Source organism: Dipodomys merriami, unplaced genomic scaffold (genome assembly GCF_024711535.1).
Source record: "Dipodomys merriami isolate MVZ:Mamm:240054 unplaced genomic scaffold, mDipMer1.0.p SCAF_14, whole genome shotgun sequence".
Taxonomy (NCBI): Eukaryota; Metazoa; Chordata; class Mammalia; order Rodentia; family Heteromyidae; genus Dipodomys; species Dipodomys merriami.
In genome coordinates, this window is record NW_027202715.1 from 37,211,991 (window position 1) to 37,239,725 (window position 27,735).

The 27,735-nt window shown below is 38.9% G+C and overlaps 1 protein-coding gene across 1 annotated transcript; it reads right to left on the minus strand.

Moving 5' to 3' along the window:
• Nucleotides 1–74: 74 nt before the first annotated feature.
• Noc3l (NOC3 like DNA replication regulator) lies at nt 75–26,989 on the minus strand. Its single transcript, XM_070021239.1, has 21 exons — nt 26,871–26,989; nt 25,827–26,034; nt 23,317–23,446; nt 20,768–20,925; nt 19,226–19,282; nt 17,026–17,156; nt 16,013–16,174; nt 15,711–15,804; nt 14,395–14,570; nt 13,908–14,036; nt 11,906–12,037; nt 10,090–10,170; nt 9,696–9,796; nt 8,373–8,445; nt 7,864–7,927; nt 6,837–6,908; nt 6,324–6,505; nt 5,065–5,193; nt 4,354–4,451; nt 2,358–2,442; nt 75–2,091 (listed from the first exon to the last, which is right to left on the minus strand). The coding sequence occupies exons 1-21, from the start codon at nt 26,877–26,879 to the stop codon at nt 1,963–1,965; spliced, it is 2,400 nt and encodes a 799-aa protein (XP_069877340.1). The 5' UTR covers nt 26,880–26,989; the 3' UTR covers nt 75–1,962.
• Nucleotides 26,990–27,735: the final 746 nt, after the last annotated feature.

The following is a 27,735-nucleotide window of genomic DNA, read 5'->3' on the forward strand; positions in this document are numbered from 1 at the left end:
TGCTTTTACAGATTTGAATCAATAGGTGTCTATTTAATTGGCCTGTTATCCAATTTTTTTTAAATTCTCACAAAAACAGGGAACAAAGAAAGCTATTTTATTCAATTATTAACAGAAAATATTTGTACATGAATTTCATAGACTAAAATGGCTATTACATAAAATATTGCTTTATAATTAATATTCATAATATGCATTTTACCTGTATGAAAATTTTTTTGGCCATGGCAGGGGGGCTTGAACGCAGAACTCATACATTTAACTCAGCTTTATTGACACTCTACCCACTTGAGCCATAGCTCCACTTCTGGCTTTCTGCTAGTGAACTAGAGATGAGGGTCTCTTGGTTTTACCTGCCTGAGTTGACTTTAAACTGAGATTCTCAGAGCAGCTAGAATTTTAGGTGTGAGCCACCAGTGCCCAGCTTGTATGAATGAAATTTAAGGAGGAAAACAAGGCCTTTGCTGGGTACCCTAGGTCCCTAAAATAGAATAGTAGAGTCTTGGATTTGGTTTCTCCCAGAACAATTCCACTCCCATCACTGCATAGCTTATTAAGAAAAAGCACACAACTGTTAAATGCTAGAACCACATTCACACTTTCCTTGAAAGGAGCCATAATAAACACTTCTTTTTCTAAAAGGCCAAATTAGGTTAGTTCAACAAGAGCCAATCACATGACTCCAATTGTAAGCTATTATTTTCTCAAAAATAGTGTAATAATAGATTTGCTCAAATTTAGATTGTTTTTTTAAAAGTATATATTTGTAGAGTAGCTAAAGAGGGAAAAAATCATATTGTCAGTCATGATTTGTTTTGTGCTCTATATTCTAATTTTAGTATAATAATTTCAGTAAGATTTAGCCCACAGACTTTTTGTATGTGGTGCTTGGGATGAAACCCAGGGATTTCAACTAAACTATAGCCCTAGTTCCTAAAAATTTTTTCTTTTCTTTTTCCTTCCTTCCTTCCTTCCTTCCTTCCTTCCTTCCTTCCTTCCTTCCTTCCTTCCTTCCTTCCTTCCTTTCCTTCTTCCCTCCCTCCCTCCCTCTCTCTTTCTTTCTCTTTCTTTTTTATTTGTGAGGTTTTTGGAAACAGGGTCTGGCTCTCTAGCGCAATTTGGCATTAAACTTCTGATCCTCATGCCTCTGCTGGGCTTATAGGCACGCACCAACACATCCAGCCTTCCCAAAGATGAAAAAAACAAAATTACAACATGTACATTAAGTTGTAAAAAGCTATCATCCATCACCTTTATAGTAACAATAAAAAAGCCAGGCACCAGTAGTTTGTAATCCTAGCTACTTAGGAGGCTTAGATCTGAGGCTATCAGTTCAAAGCCAGGCCTGGCAGACTCTTATCTGCAATTAATCACAGAAAAAGCCAGAAGTGGTGCTGTTGCTCAAAAGGTAGAGTGCTAGCCTTGAGCAAAAGGAGCTTAGAACCAGCACCCAGGCCCAGGGTTCAAGGTCCAGGACTGGCAAAAAAAAACCAAATTTTTTTTTAAAAGCTATCATTGGTCAGGTGCTAGAGGCTCACGCCTGTAATCATAGCTATTCAGAATCTTGAGATCTGAGGATGACAGCCCAGGCAGGTAATTCTGTAAGACTCTTACCTCCAATAACCAGCAAAAACCCAGAAGTGAAACTGTGGCTCAAGTGCTAAGAGTGCTAGTCTTGAGCTCAGGGATTGAGCACACAGGTCCTGAGTTCAAGCTCCATACTGACACACACAAAAGAAACACTTCATTAAGAAACAGATATCCAAAGCTGGAGTAAAAACAGGTTTTCAATTCGCTCAGTGAAATATTTCACACGTGGGGCCCAGCCCTGTCCCTGGAAACGGCATCCTTCATAGGAAGTTTTCCTCATATAAAATGAAAAAGCCCCAAGTTAACCACTTAAGAGCTGCTTATACACAAGTACATATATACAAAAAAATCCACTGCTGCTGCTTTTTTGTACTACTGGAGTGGTGTTTTCAAATATTTGGTGAAGTCCAAAGAGGAGGGAGCAGGAAGTTCATTGCAGTATTTTTTGATTAGCTGATTTAAATCTTCATTCAAAAATGGAGTCCCTTGTAAAACCTTATCCTGAAAAAAGGTTAAAATACCATAAGTTAAAACTAAACTGGAGCAAGAGCTAATATCAACTAATATCATGCAGTCATGAGCAATGTGTGTCAGGTCTTGGTCATACTCTATACAATGTATAGACCACTTCTGTAGAACCCTAACCTCAAACTTCCATCCTACCATCTACCAATCAAGCACGATAAAGCAAGCAAGCAGTAAAGTTACTGAGACATCCTAGTGTAGTTTTTATTTCTTCTTTTAAAAAAATGAAAAGTATCACATACCTTCTTTTTGGAGTATGAAGACTCAACAGGAGGATTGAATGTCATTGTTGCCATACTAAAAGCCTCAAAAAGTTCAACTGCAGATCTACAATCACAAGTAAGAATTTTAGAAAAATCTTATCTGTTAAATTTAAGATAGATTATAGCCAAAAAATGAAACCAATTAACTCACTTGAAATAAATCTTATGTTCCTCCGCAATTCAACTATGCTATTAAAATCCAATTACATTTAGAAATGAAGGTCTACAGCCCAAAGAGAAAGCTACAGAGAAACACCAAACAAAAATCCCAACTCAACTATAGTTATGTGAATGATAAACACCCAAGTCTAAGGTCACTGGAGCTGGAGGAATGAAGCACGGAGTCAGTTTCCATGGGCTTCAAACACCATTCAACTGAGCAGCTAGGAGTCTCGAAAAACAAGAAGTAATTCAAGACAGAGAATATGCCTATCCTCGTGGCATACCAGTGAATATTTCATGATCTGGAGTTAGCTCACATTTGCCCAGGCAGATAGGGGCTGTGACTAGACTCACGCTCTAAGCTCCATTCCCCAGAAGAGCAAATCTTTGGGATAAACCCATTCTTCCTCATCTTCCAGAAAAGGAAAACTGCTATAAAAGAGGCAAACACACGCTGCAGGTATAGCGCAAGTGCTGAGTACTTGCATCTCAAACATGAGTTCCTTAGTTCAAAGTCAGTATTGTAAGAAGAAAGGGACAGGAGGGATGTTTAGGAGTAGTAATAAAAGCATGCCCAAAACTGGCTATTGCAAATTAGAATGATAGTGTTTTCTCCCTTTCTGAAAGAGAGGGCTGAGGAGTAGAGACAGGGAACAGCTACTTTTGCAACTTTTGAAAATTTCCAAAAAAAAAAAAGTTGGAGAAAGCAACTTCTTTAAAAGTCCTAAAAGAAAAGTGGAAGAATGTAACGTGGGATATAGGAATTACCCAGCGAGCTTCTTATAGAGCCAAGGTGGGTTCTCCTGCCTGGCCATGGAAAGAAGCTGCTGCCCTTCAGTGTGGCTAGGTTCAATGGCATCCTCCCTCTCTCCTTCTCTTCCTCTCTCATTCTCTATCTCTTTCTTATTGGAAAGGTGATGTACAGAGGGGTTACAATTATATAAGTCAGGTAATGAGTACATTTCTTTTTGAACAGTGTCACCTCCTCCCTCATTTTCTCCCAGTTTTTTGCGCCTCTTTTCTATCATCCTATTTTTTCCCTTTTGCTACTAACAGGACCATTAAAAAAAAAAAGGGAAGAAAGGAAGGTCACCAGGGGTGGCCTCAGGGCTGTGTGGTATTTTCATCACCTGTTGAGCCTGAACAAGGACAGGCATGCAGGAATTTACTTTCCTATTCTTTTGATGTCTCTCTAATATATAAAACTTATTACAAAAAGAAAAAAAAAAAAAAACAACACAAAAAAAGGTCGGGTGCCAGTGGCTCATACTTGTAATCCTAGCTACCCAGGACTGAAATTTGAGGATCATATCTTAAAGCCAGCCCAGGCACAAAAGTCCATGAGATTTTTATCTCCAATTAACCACTAGAAAGCCAGAAGTGAAACTGTGGTTCAAATGTTATAGTGCTAGATTTGAGCAAAAAAGCTGAGGAACAGAACCCAAGCCCCGGGACTGGCATTAAAAAAAAAAAAAGTAGTTTTCAGTGATTACCTAAACCAAACTTAATAAAATTACAGCCATCATATTTATTCCATAGTAAAATTCAGGAATATGAAGTCAAACCAAATGTAGATGCCCACATGTACTCTATAGTTTATAATCTAGTACATTCATAATCCAGTACTTTCTAGGGTTTTATCCCTGTGGTGCTGAGAATCAAGCTGATGACTTTGAACTTGCTGATAAACAACAGATAAGTATTCTACAACTGTGCTATATCTACCTGACTTAGAACGAGGCAAGGTTCTGGGTAAAGTCAATAATAATGATAATAATATAAAAATAACAACATAGAACTTGCTAAATATTACCTTCGGCTCAACTCTGGTTTTAGTGCTTCAGAGCCCTCCAAAGGGGCTCCAGCGATGAGGTGGGCTGCAAACCTTTGCACTATGGGATGGTAATGCCTCTGAGGAGGAAGCGGTACAAGGTCGTGCACAATTCAGTACTTTAGAAAACATCAACTACAGTAAACACTTTCTTTAGTAAAGTATATCAGATTTTAGAGATGCCTATATATGGAACTCATTTGAACTATGCACTTACACACAGAATATTAACTTTGCTTACAGGATTAAAACCCAAATGTGTTTGATGGCCAAGTGAACAGTAATACAGCTTAGTCTTGCTTTATAGTATAAAAAGCACAAACAAAAACCAATTTCTATTTGAGTGAAAAACATTGACAACAGGTTGCCCAATGCTCCTGCTTCCCTCTAGGCTCATTCGAATGCTGTCTTACACTACAGTATTCAGCCAATGCCACCTTGAAATGGCTTATGGCAGTCTCCTTCCATACAAAACAAATGCCCCCCAGCAATCCCCTTTATACTCTGAATAGTGTCAAGAAGAGTCAACAAGCATCACCACACTTTCCAGTGTTCACAAATGTCCAAGTAAAATGTACCAATACTAAATCAGTATTCCAAAAAAGATACTCCAACACTGAAGTACCTTGGCCAACATAACTATGAGACAAAAGCGCAAACACACGGATTGCAAGAACGAAGGGTCGCCCTCACCCGCAGCGCATGCAGCTCCCATAGGGCCGTGTTCTGTGCATTACAGTACTCCGGCTCATCTAGCTCTGGGAGGAACACTCCACTTCCCTGAGAGTCACTATCCAGCAACAGGTCTGCTTTCGGGAAAGTCTGCAAAATTATCACATTAATTTGAAGAATGTTATTGGTCTATACTTGCATCTCATTTAAATGGTTATAATAAGGGACATAACATCTACTTTTAATAAAAAATAATTTAACTTTATCAAAAAGAAAAAATTCCTTGTTTAGAAATGAATTAATTGTCTTTAAACCAGAATATTATTTTCTTCCCTCCAAGCCTACTCTAGGTATCTTTCTCTTACTCTTGGAATCTTTCTTGTAAAATATACAGCCAATACATGTATAAAGATATTCATGACATCACTTGTAATAGCAATAATGACAACTATGTGAATGAAAATAACTGATACCCCCAAGAGAATAACAAAAGAACAGAAAAGCCAGACTACCCAAATCTAAGTTCCACTTTCTGTTACACGTGCTGTTACTTATAGACCTCTTTCCCCATGTGTAAAATGGGAACAATATGAGTAGCTATGTTAGAAACATTAGGTGAGGGGCTGGGAAGGTGGCTCAGTGGTAGAGCACTTGCCTTGCATGCATGAGGCCCTGGGATCGATTCTTCAGCACCACATAAGCAAAAAGAAAAAAGCGGGAAAGTGGCGCTGTGGCTCAAGTGGTACAGTGCTAGCCTTGAGCTGAAGAGCTGAGGGACAGCACCCAGGCCCAGGCCCAGAGTTCAGGCCCCACGACCAGACCCCCCCCCCCAAAAAAAAGAAACACTAGGTGAATTAAGGTTTGTAAAACAGTTATTATAACAGCCACAGGTATGAAGAAAGAACTGTATCAGTGATAGTTTAACAAACAACTAAATTCACTTTAATCATTAAGGGATAAAGTAGGTCACATCTTAATCATTAAGATACAAAGTATGGCTAGGCATAGCTGTGTATGCCTATAATCCCAGCTACTGTGCTGCAGAGGAAGGAATACCTCGTGTGTCAGGCCAGCCAGTGTCTCAAACACAATAATAGTCCTGAGGTGTGGCTCAAATGTGTGAGACCCTAGGTTCAATCACCAATACCACACTGAGGGAAGGAGAGAAGGAGGCAGAGACACAGAGTTTCTGCTTTAAAAAAAAAAAGTGTTTATGTGTGTATGTCAACAAAATGCCACTACACCCTAAGAACTCAACTCTCCACTGAATCACTACTTACATGCATTAATGTTCTGGCAGTGGCTAAAATGCCAATGCTTGAGTTTGGAAGAACCTGAAGAGCAAGTGTGCAGAGGCGCTTGATGAAGGCCAGGGCTCGCTGCTGGGACACTTGCTTTCTGCGCTTGGTAAGCATGACATCCAGGCACTGGAGAACAATCTCAACACCTTCGTTGGTTGCACCTAAAATACCACACACATCCTTCAGGGCTTTTCTTGCTGCTTCTTCATATGCAACTTCCCTGAACTCCAGTAAAAAACCAACCCATTTTCCTAACCAATATACTAGTGATGTGCTGCTCAGAGATATGGTGGGCTATATTTACTAAATTCCCAGTCAACTCCAAGAACTCACTTTCCAAGTCTTATGTAAGGTAAAATACAGATAGATGCCTGTCATTTAATATGTCCAGCATTTTATGTACCAGTTCCCATTTCTCATTGCCTATTTTTTCTAGGCATAACATTCATGGAAGATAAATATATGCATTATGGAAACATTAAGTATACATACCTGCATGTAACTTGAACAGTGTTTTGTACAGATGTGTGTAGAATTTCATTGGATCGATATTTAAAACATCACCTTTGAAATGAAAACAAACATAATTACCTAAGTTATAGCTTCAAAGACAAAGCAAAAAAAAAGTTGATTAAGAAAAGATTTTAGCACTATAGAAGTTCCTCAAAAGACTAAACGTAGAGCAATTCCACTCTTGGGCATTTAATCAATAGATCACAAGCAAGACCATACTAAAGCTACCAGCACAAACATGTTTACTGCAGCATTATTTACCATAGCCAAGATATGGAATCAGCCCAGATGCCCTTCAATGGACAAATGGATCAAGAAAACATTGTATATGTATACAGTAGAATTCTATCCATTCATCAGAAAGAATGATATTGTATCATTAGTAAGGAAATGCAAAGACTTCAAAAATTATATTAAATAAAGTAAGCCAGACCCAAAGAAAAATAGAATGCATAGTTTCTCTCATTTGTGATAACTAGAATGTGCATATAAATCTACAAGTAAACACAATGGATGGTTTAAAAAAGAGACACTGGGACACAATAAATCATACAGGTCTCTAGGCATTCTCACACAGTGAGACCAAAGGAGGATATTCTTAGAAGAATACAAAAAGCGTAATGTGCATCTGGTCATATAAAATGATATTTATTGAAATTAACTCCAGGAAATGGTAACAAAGAGTTTTTTTTTTCTTTGTTGCTGTCTTGTTTTCTTTTCCTTTTGTCTTGTTTGTTCATTTATCTATTTTTGGAAGGGGAAGGGGAAGCAAAGAATGGGACAGGGTGAAAAAATGCAGCAGTGATTAAACTAGACACTATGCTGAAAATGAACTATGCAACTTGTGGGTGGTGACAGGAAGGAAAAAACTGGGAGAGCATGAGAGAAGAGGTGACATTGTTTAAAAAGAAATGTACTCTTTATCTGATTTATGTAACTGCTAACCCTCTGTACATCACCCTTACAATAACAATTTTTAAAATGCATTAAAAAAAGCCTATTTTACCTTGTCCAGAAAGAATATGAAATGCAGTCTGGACACAGTGAAGACTTTCTTGATAGCTTAAGTCCTTTAAAAAAAAAAAAAAAGAATGATAATTAACCAGGGGCTGGTGGCTTATAGATAGTCTTAGCTAATCAGGAAGCAGAGATCAGAAGGACTGTAATTCAGAAGGATTACAGTTCTTAGCTAATCAGAAAGCAGAGATAAGAACAAGTAGGCAAAAAGTTTTCAAGACCCCATCTTAACAGAAAAAGCTGGGTGTGTTGGTGTGAGAAGCGTGTCATGCTAGCTTTGGTGAAAAGTATGAATAGGTGGATCTCAATTCTGGCCAGCCCAAGCAATGAATGAGATCCTAGCTCAAAAACAACCACAGAAAAAATGGCTGGAGATGTGGCAGAAACTTAGAGCACCTGCCTACCAAGTGTGAAACTCTTGAGTTCCAACCCCAGTACAGCCAAAAACAAAACAAAAAGACTGATAATCATCATTTATATATGTTAATAGTAACTTACACCAGACTCAATGAGTGTGTGAAGAACTACTAACAAATCATCAAAAAACTCCACATTTATAAGATGAGCAAACCTAGAAGCAAACAAAATAACTTAGTTAAATGAGGTTATTAATACTTTTTATAAATTTCAGATTGCTTTTTTAAATAATTCACACACTGTTGGACATTTTACTTGATAGGGATATATGACTACTAAACAATAAATTAAAATGTTTTAAAAATATTTTTGTCCTGATAAAGAAATTGCTAAGAATAAACAACTTCTCTGAGCAAAGCCCATTATGTTTCTAATAGTCATCTTAAGTCATAAAGGGGCCAGCAGCCTCAGCTTCTAGGAAAAAGGAGCATAGAAGAGAGAAAGAGATTTATGCTATTTGCAAGAAGCTGGATCTAGAACAGGGAGTGTATGTAGCTCAGTGGTTTGTTTGCACAATACATAAGGTTCTATCTTACCCAGTCAGAATGGCAGCCATCAAGAAAACAAATGTGCTGATGAAGATGGGGAGAGGGGAATCCTCATATACTGATAAGACTATAAACTAATGCAACCATTATGGAAAAGTCAGTATGGAGGTTCCTCAAAAGATTAAAACTAGATCTTCTGGGCTGGGAAGGTGGCTCAGTGGTAGAGCGCTTGCCTTGCATGCATGAGGCCCTGGGTTCGATTCCTCAGCACCACATAAGCAAAAAGAAAAAGGCCAGAAGTGGCACTGTGGCTCAAGTGGTAGAGCGCTAGCCTTGAGCTGGGACAGCGCCCAGACTCAGAGTTCAAGCCCCACAACTGACAAAAAAAATAAAAATAAAAAAAAAAAATTAGATCTTCCCTATGGCCCTTCCATACTACTACTGTTTACATATTCAAAGGAGTGTAAATCAATATACAAGGAAGACACCTGCATACTCATGTTTGTTCAGAGCTGCTCACCATAGCTAAGGGGCTGAACAGATGAATGAATAAAGAAAATATGGAACACACACCATGGACTATTACATAGCCATAAAGAAAAATGAAATCATGTCATTTGCAGGAAAATGGATGGAACTGGAGGTCATCATTTTGACCAAGATAAGGCAAGCTCAAAAACCAGACACTGTGTTTCATTTGTGAAAACTAGACCCAAAAATGTACTTGTAGATAAATACATACATATAAATGCACATACATAGAACATGATTCTAAGTATGGGACTAATTAGGAGGATGAGGAGGAGAGAGGGATAAAGAAAGATGACACACTAGGCACCATTGTTAAAATTCATGGTTACTTTGATCTTCTGAATTTAGGAAGAATCTGAAAAGTATTGACCTACAAAGCCCTTACTTGGCAAGACCTTCCAGAACTGCGGGTAGGAGAGGTGACCGTCGGGCCTTCTTCAGTATTCTGAAGTAGGTTACAAATACAATATTCAAAGTCTCTGTGTGCTGGCAGAGGAAACAGACAACATCACTTCAGGTTTGAGTTCACTGAGGTGGCATAACTTCAATTTTCAACAGTAAATCTTTTTTTCCCATTCCTCCCAATTCAATCTTTGGAACATTAAGGAAAACATAGTAAAAAGTATCTTGTGATTTCATAAAACCAGCACCAACCACATCATCCTGTCTTGTACCTAAGCCACATAATATTAAATCAAAATTATACACACAATGAATCTCTATTTAAAATCATCATCTAACACAACACCTAGAAAACAACCAGAATGGGAACTGCCTACCAGTTTAAGTTTCTTCTCAGTACTTTCTGATGCTTCTGCCTCCCGAAGCTCTCGCTCTAGTTTCTCTTCTGCTTTCTTCCACTGAAGTAGAAGGGGAAAAGTGAACATACCACTCAGTGAACAAAGCAGAGGAAGATCAACTTATAAAACAATCAGAAAACAGGTATCTGTGAATTCAAATGTAAGCAGTGGTTGCCTTTTGGGAAAAAGGTAGAATCAGACTGTAGAAAGACCAAAAAGAGGATTTCTACTCTTGCACCAATTTTTTTCTTGTTTGTTGGTGCTCAAGGTTTTTCCTGCTGAGTACCAGGAAAGCACCTCTACCATTTAAGCCATGGCCCCACCCACTTTTGCTTTAGCTAGTTTGTGCTTTTTGCCCATGACAGCCTAGAACTCCTTCCTTTCCTACCTAGGAATTCCTATGTAATCCTAGCTAGGATTACAGGTGTGAACTATCATAGTACATAGAACTTACTCTTTGAAATAGGGTCTTGCTAATCTTTTCTTGGGTTGGCCTCAAATTATGTTGTCATTTCCACCTTCTAAGTGGCTGGAATTTACAGGAATGTACCATCGTGCCCAGTCCTATATATATGAAACCAGATATATTATCAGACTCATTCAGAGATGGCTGTATCTGGAAGATGTTTTCTGTTTTGTTATTATAGGCAACTATGTAATCCTAATAAACGGTTTATAAGTGCTTTGGGAAATAATCATTACACTAATGTTATTACCATGGTAACAATGTTTATGAAGCTTGCCAAGGGCTATGAACTCTATGTGTTTCATATACATATCCTCACCTATTCTTTGGAGGTATGGGGGTTCTTGAACACAGGGCTTTGCACTTGCCAAGTGCTCAATCACTTGAACCCTGTTTCCAGTCCTACTTCATTTCATTTAAACTATAAAATGACTGTATGGGGTAGGCACTCTGCATCGCATTTCTAAAAACAATGTGTCTAAAGTCTCAGTCTGGAATTTCAACCCAGGATTAATAACAGACTAGAATTCCAACCAGTTAAAAACAAACACCAAAAATATGATTCAATTTAACAGAAACTTACATGAATGCATCCTTTCTGTTAAAAGAAAAAAGTCTGTACCATGATTCTAAATTGATCTAAGAAGCCAAAGGACAAAAGCCTACATGACCAAAATATCTCTTCACCTACTTCTATTTCCTATGAACTATCATATATATTACATTAACTGGGAAAAATAAAAATTTCTTTCTTTTTTTTTGGGCCGGTCATGGGGCCTGAACTCTGGGCCTGGGCGCTGTCCCTCAGCTCTTCAGCTCAAGGCTAGCGCTCTACCACTTGAGCCACAGCGCCACTTCCGGCTTTTTTCTTTTTTCTTATGTGGTGCTGAGGAATCGAACCCAGGGCCTCATGCATGCAAGGCAAGCACTCTACCACTGAGCCACCTTCCCAGCCCGGGAAAAATAAAAATTTCTAAATGTTAGATTTCAAAATGTGTTTCTTTTCTGAGACAGTTTCAGAATCTGGCCTCAAACTCCTGGGGAACTGAGTAGCAGCTAGGGCTATAGGCATGTGCCACCAGATTTTACTATGATTTAAAGCCAGGTGTAGTAGCACATACTGTTATCACAGCTCTAGGAAGGCTAAGGTGGGAGGATTATGAGTTGGGAGGCCAGCAAGAGCTACATACATAGTAAGACACTGCCTTCCCCCCCCACCAAAAACAGTAATTCCTTTCTCCTTAACTATTATTTACCTATGCCTAAACTATGGTTTTCATCTAAGATCAAATAAAACAATACTTAAAAGAAAAAGAAACTAAATCCAACCTTTCTTTGCATTCTTGATAGAGTCTTTCTTTTTTCCTTGAAAGTCATGAACTTTTTTGGTTTATTTATGTCCTCTGTGTCTTTTTTTACTTCCACTTCTTTAATTCTTAGGCACAAAAATGTTTTTAACATCTAATATTGAAAGAATACAAATACACAACTTAATACTTATACTGACTTTAAAAACTCTAAGAAAGATTAACATTTTACAATGTTATTTCTTCATTCATACGAAACCACTTTGAAACATCTTTTATACAAAGTACCTATATCCTTCTGCCAGTCATATTCAGTTATTTATGTCTATAAAAGAACATCAGTCATTTGCTAACTACAAAAAACTTTGTTGCTTCAGGAGTATATAAGGAAGAACAAACGCTACTTGCAGGTAAGATCAGAAAACAGCTTAACTAAGAAAAAAAATTGTGTCACAAAGGTTTAATATCCTTATTTTGTAGTATAGTCTACAGACAGTTTTGATCTTTTGATACTATTTTATCCCCAGAACCGAGAGTAGTACCTGGCACATACCAAATTTACTGAAATTAAATATTTTAAAAATTATAAGAGGTCATTAAGAAAGATAAATACTTGATGAGAAAATCTGGCAAATAATATAAACAAGTAAAGTTCAAATAAGTAGTACATGAACTGTAGGGAGTAGAACCTTACTAATAAATATTTAAAAATAAACACGCAATGTATGTGTAAAGATGATAAATAGTAAGATACACAAGGGAAATGATACTCATATCCCTAATAGGAATGTAAGTGATAAAAATGTTTTAGAAAACAATTTGGCACTTTCTCTCAAGTTTTGTTTTTGTTTTGTGCCAATCTTGGGGCTTGAACTCAGGGCCTGCATGCTGCCCCTGAGAGCTTCCTTTGCTAGTGCTTTACCACTTGAGACATAGCTCCACTTCTTACATTTTTGTAATGTACTAGAGATAAGAGTCTCACTGGACTGGGATGTGGCTCAGTGGCAAATCACTTGCCTAGAAAGTACGACATGCTGGGTTCAATCCCCAGTACAAAAAAGGAGAAAGACAAAGAAAATAAAAAGTCTCACAGACCTTCCTGCCCCTGCTGGCTTCAAACTGCAATCCTCAGATCTCAGCCGATTGCAGGAATGAGCAGCCAGTGCCTGGCCTCTCTCGAGTCCCACCCCCCGCACCCCGGTCGTGGGGCCTGAACTCTGGGCCTGTGCACTGTCCCTCAGGATCTTCAGCTCAAGGCTAACGCTCTACCCTTGAGCCACAGCACCACTTCCCAGCTTTTTCTGCTTACGTGGTGCCGAGGAACCGAACCCAGGGCCTCATGCATGCAAGACACGCACTCTATCACTGAGCCATCTTCCCAGCCCCCTCTTTCATGTTCTTAAGTGGGATTTCTGTTAGATCCAGCATTACAGTTCAGAAGTATAACTCACAGAATATGAAAAAATAATATGGCCAAAATGTTCTCTCCAACAGCAAAAATCTAGAAGTAACTCAGATGCCCTTTAGAGGGTTCTATATATTCACAGTAAGATAGTCTGATGGACATTACAAAGAAGACAGATCCTGGGACTGGGAAAGTGGCTCAGTGGTAGAGTGCTTGCCTTGCATGCATGAGGCCCTGGGTTCGATTCCTCAGCACCACATAAGCAAAAAGAAAAAAGCCGGAAGTGGTGCTGTGGCTTAAGTGGTAGAGCGCTAGCCTTGAGTGGAAGAGCTGAGGGACAGCGCCCAGGCCCAGAGTTCAGGCCCCACGACCGGACCCAAAGAAGACCGATCCCCATATAAGTTCATGGGACAGAACAGTCTTCATAGTATAAGTACACATCTGCACAGACACACAGCTTGGAAGGCCGTTAACACACCAATACTAAGGGTTTACATTTACTGAGGTTGAATACTTTCACTTTGCATTTTTTATACTTTCTTTAGGAATAAATTACTAAACACTGAAAATTAACCTTGTAATTTAAAGACAGATGCAGAGTAAGAAAAGAAAGGCTTACCTCTGGCCTAACGTCATAATTTCTGCCCTTCACAAAGCCAGAAATCACTTTAATTACACCAAGAGAAGCTTGACCTAATTTATCTTGTTTAAAAAGTTTCTTTACAGCCTCACAACACATTTCAGATATCTGAAAAATAAAATGTTACACTAAATCAATGTTCCTAAGCTTCCCCCTTCTCATACTGAAGGTCAGATAGATAAGGGGCAGTCCTCGCTCTGTGGGGTGTGGAAGGCACTCCTGGCCTTCACCACTGCCCCAGGAATAACACCTCCCCCACCAACTCAGGACAATCAGAACTGTGTGCAGACACTGCCTCATGTTCTCCAGGACACAAACTTCCTCTTCTTCCAACTGGAAGAAAACGCCAAGAATTTTCTAAAAGAGACAGTGTTTAACAAATGGATACTATTTTACTAACAGAACCAAAAGAATGGGGGGGGGGTGGAGGTGGGGAGAGCTCATGCAGTGTACAAGAAGAACCCACCGATTTTGAGGTATCATTCATGAGAGGGACAATCAACACGATGATGTTGTTGTGGAAGTTAAAGTGAGGCAGTGCCACCAACAGCTCACACAGGCTCTTCACGGCCACTTCTGCAAGTCCTCTGTAAGCCTTTAAGGATACCACGTTACTTTTCTTCAGCTTCTTTTGCTTCCAGTCTAAGAAAAAGACGACTGTATTTTTCACTTTATTCACTGGTTAACTCTTAAAACTAATTATCTTTCTTTTTAAAGTAAGTGTCTATCTTAAACAAAAGACGACTGTTTTTCTTCACTTTATTCACTGGTTAACTCTTAAAACTAATTAGCTTTCTTTTTAAAGAAAATGCATATCTTTTTTTTTTTTGGGGGGGGGGGGAATCCGGTCGTGGGGCCTGAGCTCTGGGCCTGGGCGCTGTCCCTAAGCTCTTCAGCTCAAGGCTAGTGCTCTACCACTTGAGCCACAGCGCCACTTCCAGCTTTTTTTTTTTTTTTTGCTTTTTGCTTATGTGGTGCTGAGGAATCGAACCCAGGGCCTCATGCATGCAAGGCAAGCGCTTTACCACTGAGCCACCTTCCTAGCCCGAAAATGCATATCTTAAACAAAAGCTACCAAGAAAAAAACAGACTTCATGTTAGCTCAGCCTGTTTAGAAAAAGCCTATACCTGTCATGATTACATACAGAGACCATTAGCAACTGAGAGTTTGAACTTTGGACCAAAACAATAAGAAGGTAGAACATTTCATTAATCTTGAAAATAAATTATATGTTGAAATGACAATTTGCAGATAAACACACATATAATTTGCTGTTAAATTTCAATACTTTGTGTGGGATGGGGCTACAATTTTTTAAATGATGTATATAGCATGCTATTTTCAATTTTTTGTTCAGTGTCAATCTACACAAAGCTCTGAGGGTTGCCATTGTAGCTCAGTGGTACACTGCTTGTCTAGCACACACAAGGTCCTAAATTCAATCCCCACACCACAAATCAAGAAAAAATATATAAATAATTACTACAGTTAACACTACTATTAATAACTGAAACATACATGTTAGACACAGTTCTAAGTGCTTTATATTTCTAAACTGAATTACTTTTCATAGTAATTCAATAAGGTAAGTGCTAGTTACCACCCCATTTTTCAGGAAAACTGATAAACACAAAGATTAAGTGACTTGCCTAATATATAAATAGTAAATAGTAGACAAAGACTGAGCTCAGACTCAACTCCTCACCACACACTATACACAAAATACACAATTTACCTTTGTGAGTAGGGTCGTTAATATACCTTTAATATGTTTTTCATACCTTTAACCATTTGCTCCAGATTTTCCAAATAAAATTTATACTGGCTAACCAGGCCTTCTTCAAATTCTCGTAACTTATGGGTTTCTTTGCGCATCTGAAAAGATCAAAAAGATTATTTTAAAGAAGTCAGAACATGAGAACCCCAAACTGGCATAAAATACATGTGTGTGTCCAGTACTGAGAAAAACAATGAAAAACAAAAGCAAGCAAACAAGACAAAACAGCAAAACCATACTATTCTCCCATCTCCAGCTCTCCAAAACTTTCAGCATATTTTCTACAGTAATTGTACCTAGCATTACCTTGGCAGATTTCTCAACTTCTGTGAGAGGCCGGATTTTGTATGAAGGGGTAATATCCTTAAACAGCTCCATCAACGAAACTATCACTAGCTTCCGCACAGTAACAGCTACATCTGGGTCTTGTTCCATGAGCATGGAACGTAGTTCTTTCAGTTTTTTAATCTGTTAAAGAAATCACTTATAAGACTAAAAGAATCACAAGTAATGCTGAAACAACAGCCCCACATTTGATACAGTAAGTAGTCCTCACTTGATGAATCAGGACAGTCAACCACCAAACTCTAGACTAGCTCGCCTCACCAACACTGAAGTTAGAGGGTAACCAGAGTCACTAAAAGATAGCTTGAAAAAGTTAATATACCTATTTGCAGACAGTGAGTCTTCTAGGATGAAATGAGTTTTGGATACAATAACTTTCACAACTCCATACTCAGTTCTGAGTTTCCTGAGTTTACATGCTACAAGCATTTTGATCATTATATACAAGATCCAATGTTAATTCCAAAATACCCCTAAACTAATTCCACTGACTTCTATATAGAATGTTCCTTATTAAAAATTCTACAGTCAGGCATGGCAGCACATCCAAGCACTGGAGATGAGGAAGGAACATTAACATTAGGAGTTAGAGGCCAGTCTAAGATACACAGAGGGACCCTGTGCCAAAACAAAGCAAAACAATCAGTTGAACACATTTGCAAATAAATTCCTCTTCCCTAATACAATGAATTTTTTAGTGTCAATTTTTGATAACTTTTAGAGTTACCAAAAATAAATCCATTATCTTCATTCAGAAATGAGGAAAATTTACACTCAGAATTTAAGTGACTTTCATAAGATCCACAAAGAAACTCAGTTCAGATCAGGATTAGGCTAAGATTGTGTCTACTCCCTTACCTCATCCAGCTACTACAGTCGGTTATTTTCCTTTCTGTGTATGCTCACATACAATAAGAACCTTTGAATATATTATGCATTTACCCCACCTTTAAGAGAGAACTCACACTACCTACATTACTTTCTGGATCTGACAGGATGGCAGAAGCCAAGGTTGCAATATGTATTTTCTTCTCCTGGAGTTTCTTCCTTCTCTCAATCAGATGTTCTTCTACAGTCAGCTCTCGAATAGGCTCTTCAGCTGTCTCTGAAATAGATTAGGGTTTCCCTCTTAAATATTCTTCATTTGCAAGCATCCAAGAAAATTTCATATGTGAACATATATACTTATTTATACACACATACATATCTATACATATATATGTAGGTATATAAGTAAATAAAATACTTTTCTTAGTAGAAAATAATGCTTCTAGCTAAGAATCTTATATTGCCAATATATATCATCTTCTCAACAATCATGTAGAACAGACACTATCATTAGACTCATAAGTAAGGAAGCTGTTTCATAAACCTAATAGAAATGGGATTTGAATCCTGTAAAGTTCATATTCTTAACTACTGTGCTAATAAACCCACAGTAATTTATATTAACTAAGGAAAGGGTAATTAGGATTTTCTTCAAGGATAGAATACTGCTTTTTTCAACTCTGTGTAATAGAGAGAACATATCTATCTTGAGATTCAGAGTGAATAGATGTAATAAATGCATAAATATAATCTGTAATGAGCCTATGATGGATAACGGAAAATAATTAAATAGTTGATCTACCATCCCATGTACACTTACATCTACCTGGTCGAAGTAAAATTTAACAAGCATGTTTTATGACACATTCTAAACTAAAGTCAGGCATGGTAGCAAAAGCCTATAATCATAGGTACTTGAAAGTTAGAGGCAGGAGGACAGAGAGTTAAAGGCAAAAGAAGTTAAGACTCTACCTTAAAAAAACTAACAAATAAAAACGAGAGGACTGGAGTTGTAGCTTAAATCAATACATACATATATATATAGTATATATATATACATATATACAGTATATATATATATATATACACAGTATATATATATTATATATATATACATACACATACATATACACACACACATACATATATCTGGACTTCAGACAATGCAACCATTTTCGTCATTTACACCTAAAAGGTTCATTATTTATAGTTAGATTCTTTTCTTATAATTAAAAGGAATCAAGAGGACCAGGCATGGTGGTACAAACTATAATCTGAGCTACTAAAGAAACAGAAATAGGATTTCAGTCCAAAGCTAGCCTGGGCAAAAAACTTAAGATTCAATCTGAAAAATTTTTTAAAAAGCAAAACAAATTGCAACACTGTTCACAATAGCTAGGATATGGAAACAACCCACATGCCCCATCACAGATGAATGGATCCAAAAATTGTGGTATCTATACACAATGGAATATTATGCAGCCATTAGAAATGACAAAATAATGGCATTTGCAGGGAAATGGATGGAGCTAGAAGGAATCATGTTGAGCGAGGTAAGCCAAGAGCAAAGAGACAAACGGTACATGGTCTCCCTGATAAGTGGATGTTAAATCCAAAATGTTAGGTGATATGACAAAACTAACAGGTCTTAAGAAACAAAGAACTTCCACTCATATGGTCGAACCACTACTAAATATCCCCATGCTGCTGATCACATGTATGGTGTATATGTGTACACCGTTATATGTTATAGACTGTGATAGACAATTTGCTCCAGGAAAGTTAGAATGAACTTGTGACTTTAAATAAGCATCATTATTCCACAATACTGTGAAATTTGGGAAATTATGTAATCACTTAATCACAATTTAAAAAAAAAAACCTTGGGGAAGGTAGGGAGGGAAGGGATGGTAGGGGAAAAACAATGGAGGGGGTAACAATGCCCAATAGGAAGTGTACTCATTACCTTACTCATGTAACTGTAACCCTCTGTATAGTATCTTTACAATATAAAATTAAAAAAAAAAAAAAAGCAAAAGAACTAGGAGTATAGCTCAAGATGTAAAGCACTCGCCTGGCAAGCATAAGACTCTGAGTTCAAAAGAATGGAGGAATTCAGAACAATAACTTTTAAAATTCATGTGTGCCATTATATTGCAAATATGTAAATGGGAAAAATTTTCATAAATAAAAGAGAATATCAAATTCTACATAGTGAAAATTTCATATGTGGGAAAATGAACAGTACTCCAAAATGGACATGCTAGATTTTACTTACTATTATGCAAAAAAAAAAAGTTACTTCTCAATTAGCAATGTAGTCATTGTAAAGATACATTTCATTACCTTCGTTATCTTCCATCTCTTCTTCTTGATCCTCTTCATCTTTGTTAATGTCAACAGCTATTTGGAAAATATACATATTAAAACTATGATAACCATAAAAAGGCCAAATCTAAGTTCAACAAAAGAAAAACCAGAAAAATAGGTATTTGAAAGGGGTGGGGGGTAGGCTGAAGGTGAGAGAAGCAGACGAATGAAAAGAAGGGGGTGGGGAGGAAATGCAGTCAAGAATTCAATGCATATGCTGCAAAATTAGGAAAATTAACGGAGGGGGTGGTTTGGGAGGGATGGGTAAGGGGTAACATTGATCAAGATGCATTGTATTCATAAAATTTGTTAAATGGCAGCTCCTTTGAACAACTACTTAAACATTAAAAAAAATAAAACTGGACTGGAAAGGTGGCTCAGTGGTAGAGCCCTTGCCTTGCATGCATGAGGCCCTGGGTTCGGTTCCTCAGCACCACAAAAGCAGAAAAAGCTGAAATGGCGCTGTGGCTCAAGTGGTAGAGCGTTAGCCTTGAGCTGAAGAGCTGAGAGGACAGCGCCCAGGCCCAGAGTTCAGGCCCCATGACCGACCCATCCCACCCCACCCCCCCAACAAAAAAAACAAAAACAAAAACCAAGGGGTTAATTATCGATTTCTATTGCTTCTGAAAATAGTTAATGTGCCCAATCTTCAGAAACCATAGAATTTGGCAAAATAAGCTGGGTGCCAGTGGCTCACGCCTGTAATTCTAGCTACTCAGGAGGCTGAGATCTGAGGATCAAGGTTCAAAGCCAACCTGGGCAGGAAAGTCTGTGAGACTCTTATCTCCAATAAACCACTAGAAAATCGGAAGTGGCGCTGTGGCTCAAGTGTTAGAGCGCAGGGACAGCACCCAAGCCCAGAGGGCTTGAACTCAAGCCCCATGACCGACAAGACAAAAAAAAAAAAAAAAAAAAGAAAGAAAGAATTTGGCAAAATACTCTTGGAAAAGAAAATTATCTTAAAGACTGTCTAGATCGTGCATGCCCATAATCCTTGGCACTTGTGAGACGGAAACCAGAAGGATTGCAGTTTGAGGCCAGCCTAGGGGGAAAAAGTTAGTGAGACCACCTTCCATCTCAATAAGCTAGGTGTAGTGGTGGCATGCTTGTAATTCCAGCTATGAGGGAGACAGAGTCCATAGACAGGAGGATCACCATACAGGCAAGACCCTAACCAAAAAAATAACTAAAGCAAAAAATGGATGGGGAATGGCTCAAATGGTAGAGCACCTGCTTCACAAGTGTAAGGTCCTGAGTTCGTCCTAGAACTGATGTAAAAAAATAAAAAAGAAAAATCACCCAAACCTTGTAGGTTCCATTGTACTCACTGTACAATAGACACCTGGATAATCAACCTTATTTCTAGCCCATGTCATCAAGCTTGCAATATGATTAACTGCACCTGTCCCTATTTTGTAGCTATGAGTACAAAGTCAAAGTAAAAGTCATGATGAAACAAAACGTGTCACAGTATTAGTGAGGAACTACAAGTGGACTAAATCAAATGAACAGACTAACCTGGCTTCTCCCGGGTCTGAGGGATGATACCACTTTTATCTTTGATAGGAAGCAAGTGTATCAGTTCCTTCTCAGGTTCTGTTTGCAGAGTTCTTGGTATTTTTTCATATTTATCTATAACATGCTCTTTCTTCCGTTTCTTGGCATGAACTGGATCACTGCAAGAAAAAATCTGTTTTTGGTTTTAATTGGTTTTAAAAGGTATCTGAAAGGCAAGTGCTGGCAGCTCGTGGCTGTAATCCTAGCTACTCAGGAGTCTGAGATCTGAGGATCATGGTTAAAGCTAGCCTAGAGAAGGAAAGCCTAGAGATTCTTATCTCCAATTAACTACCAAAAGAGCCAGAAATGGAGCTTGTAGCTCAAGTGTTAGAGTACTAACCATGAGCAAAGAAGCTCAGGGACAATGCGTGGGCACTAGATTCAAGTCCCAGAACTAGCATTTGCATGTGTGTGCATGCGTACACCAAAGTACCTAAAAACCTATTTTAAAACTACTGTTGACCCATGTACAATGCAGAAGTTAAGAGTACTATAGATGTAACTACCACCCCTCCACCCCACTACAACCCGTTCACCAGAAGCTGTCCTGACAAAAGAACAGTGACCAATACATATTTTACGTTACTCATTACACACAGTGAAAAAATACGGACAGTAAGAGATCAGTTTTAGCTGAGACGTGATTCACTAGAGAGATGAGCTGTTCGTGCCAAGATTATTCATATGACACAGAATTTTCAGCAGATTTTTTTTGTCAGGTGTGGGGCTTGAACTCTGGGCTTGGGTACTGTCCTTGTGCTCTTCAGCTCAAGGCGAGTGCTCTACTGCTGGAGTCACAGTGCCACTTCCGGTTTTCTAGTGGTTTATTGGAGATAAAGAGTCTCAGACTTTCCTGCCCAGGCTGGCTTTGAACTGTGATCCTTAGATCTCAGCCTCCTGAGTAGCTAAGATTACAGGCATGAGCCACCAGCTCCCAGCAGCAGATTCTTAGACAATAGGAGACTGCTACAAAATTACTATTACTAGCTATAGTATAGCTAGTTTATGCAGTTATGATTTAATACTGCATCTTCATGTTTTTCCCTTGACTTTGAATAGTACATGGCCAAGTGTATGAACAAACTTATACATTTCAACTTTTTGTTTTTTTTTGTCGGTCGTAGGGCTTGCACTCTGGGTCTGGGCACTGTCCCTCAGCTCTTTAGCTCAAGGCTAGCGCTCTACCACTTGAGCCACCGTGCCACTTCCGGTTTTCTGGTAGTTTATTGGAGATAATAATCTCACAGTCTTTCCTGCCTGGGCTGACTTTGAACTACAATCCTCAGATCTCAGCCTCCTAAGTAGCTAGGATTACAGGCGTGAGTCACCACGGCTGGCAAATTTCAACTTTTCATAATAGATTTGTATATATTTTATGGTATAAATGACAAAATGTATGATTAACTATAAATATTTTATACATTCATGATACCCTTTAGTTCTTTCTCTATTTGTAGGCTCTGTGGTTTTTCTGCAAGTTTTTTCAAACTATCACAAATATTCCACAAATAATAATAAATGTTTTATACTTATGTCTAGGTGTTAACACTTAAGACTAATAGGCACTGGTCTTGTGGGCTAGAAATAAAGCTAATTATCCAGGTATCTGTTGTAGGCATTCAAATAGCAAATGAACTGTGTTAAGCCTACAGCTGAGACTGAAACTAAAGCTACATCTAGTTTTTCCTTTAGATGTAGAGGTAAAGATGACATTAGCCTTTTTTTTCCCCCAAAATCCTTTAGAGCACACTGTGGAATTTGGAACTAAAAAAATCGAAGTATAAATTCTATATCCATTCCCTATCATCACAGGAAAGCACTAATTCCACCTCTGGAAATTCAAATACTACCTAACAAGGTATAAAAATTAAGTAAGACTGTGGACTGTTTTGCCAGTGCTCAAATGTAATAGTATCCTCTGCCAACTCACTATTCATTCTCAAAAGAAATAAAAATAAGCTGGGCTCTGGTGGCTAATGCCTGTAATCCTAGCTACTCAGGAGGCTGAGATTTGAGGATCACAGTTCAAAGACAGCCTGGGCAGGAAAGTCTATGAGACTTTTTTTTTTTTTTTTGTCGGTCGTGGGGCTTGAACTCTGGGCCTGGGCGTTGTCCCTTAGCTCTTCAGCTCAAGGCGAGCGCTCTACCACTGGAGCTACAGCGCCACTTCAGTCTATGAGACTTTTATCTCCAGAAAACTGGAAAGAAACCACCAGAAAAGTGGAAGTGGTGCTGTGGCTCAAGTGGTAGAGTGCCTTGAGCAGCAGAGCAGAGGGACAGCGCCCAGGCCCAGAGTTCAAGCCCCATGACCAAAAAAAATAAGTATGCAGAAATCAACTTATTTTGCTCAGATATTTATTTAGGAAGTAACTTGGTATCAATCTGAGTTAATTTTTGTAAACACTGAATCTGGGTGAGCATCCTGAACTAATCACCTAAGAAGTGCAATTCAGAACCTACTTTTTGACGGTGCATAGATGTGGATGATTATAACTCAAATGAGATAATACCTAGAAGAAAGATCTCTTGTTAGGAAAGATGCTCTCTGTCCTAAATCCTTCATTAACTGTAGGTCATCTTCATCCATCATATCTAAGGGAAGGGCTTCTTCTTCTTCCTCTTCCCTCTCAATCCTTTTGACTGTTCCACAAAAACAAAATCAGACACATTGATTAGATATAAGAACTCTCTGCATTTTATGGGCTATAATAGAAAAGTCTTATGTTTATCTGATACCTTAGCCTAGTGGGAACACGACTGACATGTTGGGCATGAAAATTCTTTGCTGGATTGGGATGCACTGATCTAGATTAAAATGCCACAATCTTAGTAACTCTGACTCTTAAAAATAAATACCAAGAGCATTTCCATGTCATAGTATCAACAAAAAATAAATGTTTCTTCATACTCAGAAATGTCTCTCACGGCATTTGATTTGAAAACAAATAACATATCTTCCAACTCTTTATCTCCAATGACTTTCACTTCTATTCCACTTTAGCTAGCCTTTCTGAGCCTATATTCCAGATGTTTGTGCTCACCTCTCTGAACAGCTATCACTCAGTTACTTCAATGCTAATAAACAGATTGCAATTCTTTCGCCATTTCATGTTTTACCAATGTATTCTGTCATAACTCCTTCACTTAGACTGCATGGTAACACTTCAACCATTCTCATTCCATTTCTCAACTGCTTTTCTTTGTATACTTAGGACACATCTAACAAAACCTCAAATACAGATCATTCTAACTTCTCTCTCTGCAATCCCTTGATTTTTTTTCTACATCTCTTTTTATTATTTACTGGAAAAAAAAAAAAGGCCAGGTACTAGTGGCTCACACCTGTAATCTTGCTACTCAGGAGGATGAGATCTGAGGACGGCAGTTTGAAGCCAGCTGGGGCAGGAAAGTCCCTGAAACTATTATCTCCAATTAATCACAGGAACAGCCTGAAGTGGTGCTGTGGCTAAACTGGTAAAGTGCTAGCCTTGAGTAAAACGGAGCTCAGGAACAGTACCCAAGCCCAGAGTTCAAGCCCCAGGACCAGCAAAACAAACAAAAAGAGAAATGTACTCATTACCTTGCTCATGTAACTGTAACCCCTCTGTACAGTATTTTCACAATAAAAAACATTAAAAAAAAAAGAATGCAAACTAAGCATCAGAAACTATTCTAAGTGCTGATGATACAACTACAAACAAAGTGATCTTAATGTCTTCTCTATCAGGACTTAAAAGGTCTTCCTGGAAGCAATAAGACAGGTAAATACTGATAATTAAATACACATAACTGCTTTTTGGGGGGCGGCATTACTAGAGTTTGAACTCAGAGCTGCATGCTTGCCAGGTAGATGCTTTACTGCTGCACCATGCCAACAGTTCTGGAACTACTGACTTTATGTGAGCATTCTATTTTTCAGACATACCAGCGATCCATGTATTTCCTAGGGTCAGGTTTCTCCTTCATAGACTACCATCACACCCAAATCCCATCACCCACCTCATAATAATGATCAAAAGACCTATCTTTCTCCTTTAATGGGACAAGAGGCCATAAGCTAAACACCAATTTTCTATACTAGATTCAATACCATTTGCATCCATCTTTTTTTTTCCCTCTCCCGTCTGTGTGATAGACTTCACTTAGATGCTAAAGACATCCTTTGCTTTTATTTTCATTATAAAACTATTAGCATATCAACCTGTTAAAATTCTAAAACTTAAATGAAAGTATCTAATTTACCTACTTCATTTCTTTTAGCAGATTAAAGTGGCTGACAATTAAGTTACCAACCAAGCCCACATGATTAATAAAAAAAGAGAGAGAGAGAAACCCAAGTGTTCTTGGATTTTTCATTTCCAGTTAAATGACCTTAGCACAGTAACACTGCCAAGGGGTCAACCAATATTAAGATTAAGAAATGAGATAGAAAGCAGAGAGTGAATAGTTATTTAATAACTAGATATAGACAACTAAATATGAAATGTAAAAGTACCAGTAAAGTTGCAGAACTAGCCTGACGCAAAATGGTAATAGTCTTTTCTTGTTTTATGTAGCTGGCATTCTTGGATAGTTTTACAACAATAATTCAGACAGTGACAGTTCAATTTTACTCCAAGTTTACAAAAAGAAAGTCAACAATTTAGAAAGGAAAGTACATTTTGGCAACCATGTAAAGAATGCACCAGAAAAAAAGTGCGTTTCTTACCTCAGCTACCTACCTGCCAGTGAATGGAGAGGCATCACTGGCCTAATGCACAACATACATTTACATGGCTACTCCAGGTCTGATTTACTAAGTAGTGCATTTCCAGGACTGCACATTAGACAAACTAAGGTTAGCTCTTTCTCACGATGAATTCTCTTAAGAAAAAGCTTTCTCATACTGTGACTTTTTTTCATACTGTAGTAAAGTACATATAGGACTTACATCCTTACTTTATTACTAAAAAGTACATTTCTAGGAAAATATTTGGAATGATCTATGGAAACCAGAGCATGTGAAAGCTTTCATAATTACCTGGTCGTTTTTCCTTTGGGTCTTCCAATGGAATGGGTTTCTTAGAAACAGCATCTTTTACAGCTTGCCTTAGTTTCCTCTGCTCTTTCCGGTACTTCTTGAGAGTGCTTTGTTGTTTAAATTGCTTATTTTTTAGCTTGTTTTCAAGTTTGACTTTACTAGTTTTTAACAACTTGCGGAAGCTTGGGACCTGTTTTTTATTCCTCCTCTAGAAAACAACAAGAAAAATACTACATATTGAGAAATGGAACTTATTTTAAAAATCAGGTTAAATAGAATTGATTATAAATCCAACCAATCCCACGGTTTTAATATTTCACAGCCACAGATCTTGCAAGAGATAAAACCAAACCATGGTCTCAGTCCTAAAGACTGGTACCAGACTATCAATGATTCAGGGTTTTTCTATGATTAGAATCCACAGCTGTTCAAATGGATCTAAGATCAACAAAAGGTTAAGAATCTCTCTTGTGGTAAATGGTATATTCAAGACGGTTTAATACCTGTAGCTTTACATATTCAGAGCAAAACAATGGCTGTCTTTAACAATAAATGCCATTTACATACTTTTGTGCTCAGAAAAATTAATCTCCAACAAATCACCTCTAACAGTGTAGTGATTGCTGTTACTCTCAGGTAACTGACGAAGAAGCAAAGACTCACGGAGATTATGACTTGTCAAAGACCTGTAGGGAGTTCTGACTTGGCTCTTCAGATCCCACTTCGCTTGCTGGAGCCCCCACATTCAGAAATCTAAATCCCAGACAGGGCTGGTCCTAATGTTCCCTGAGAATCGGAGGGCAGATATAGCTTTCTACCTCCTGGTCCTTTATGGGATGGACTCATCCCAGTTCTCGCGAGTCTCTGAGAGCTGGCCTGCTTCTCATCCCTAGCAATAGCGTCCTCAAGAGGGTCTCGAAGAATCTGCGAAGACTGACAGCACGGATGCGGGACCCTGGCGGCCGCGCCCGCGGAGATCCCGCCCCCAAGTGTCAGCCAGAACAACCTTCACACCGCGGGAAACCGAGTCCTGAGGACACTTACCGCCTTCATCTTTAGGCCTGAACGCCCAATTCAGCTGGGCCAGCGGTAATCCAGGGTCCAAGGCGAGTAACACACGTGCATAAGCCTCCCTTCCAAACCCGGAAGTTACCTCCGGCCTTTCCGGCCCTTCCGCCGCCGGAAACGGGAGGCGGGACTTCCGGAGGCACGCTCTGACGCACGCCCCCTCGTGGTGAAGGTTTCCAGACCGTGAGCTCGTGGCTTTCTGCCGTGTGTGAGCGCGCGCGCCGTCACAGCCCGCGGAACGGACGCTTCACAAGGTTTTTTGACCGAGTCTTCGACTCTTCCAGTTTTCTTTTTTACCCGCGCGCGTGCGTGTGTGCGTGCATGTGTGCGTGTGTGTGTGCATGTGTGTGCGTGTGCGTGTGTGCATGCATGTGTACGTGTGTGTGTGCATGTGTGTGTGCGTGTGCGCGTGTGTGTGTGCGTGTGTGTGTGTGTGCGTGTGTGTGCGTGTGTGTGCGCGTGTGCGTGTGCGCGTGTGTGTGTGCGTGTGTGTGTGTGTGCGTGTGTGTGTGCGTGTGTGTGCGCGTGTGTGTGTGCGTGTGTGTGTGTGCGTGTGTGTGTGTGTGTGTGTGTGCGTGTGTGTACCAGGACCGGCGCTTGAACTCAGGGACGGGGCTTTCGCTGTCATTTAGCTTTTTCCACTCGAAATGTGGCGCTCTACCACTTGAGCCACACTTCCAATTCTGGCTTTTCGATGGTTAATTGGAGATACGAGTTTCACAGAATTCCATGCCCAGACTGGCTTTGAACCACGATCCTCGTATCTCTGAGCCTCTGGAGTAGCTAGGATTTACAGGCTTGAGGCATGCCCAACCCAAGTCTTGTACTGTTCTTGCTGGAG

What these genes read in the sequence shown, in the direction of transcription:
- Noc3l (XM_070021239.1), bottom strand. An exon ending in GTTCTGGAAGGTCTTGCCAA is followed by an intron (nt 8,446 to 9,695) that starts GTAAGGGCTTTG and finishes GTTTGCTTCTAG; the next exon opens with GTTTGCTCATCTTATAAATG. An exon ending in GGGAGCTGCATGCGCTGCGG is followed by an intron (nt 4,452 to 5,064) that starts GTGAGGGCGACC and finishes CTTCCTCCTCAG; the next exon opens with AGGCATTACCATCCCATAGT.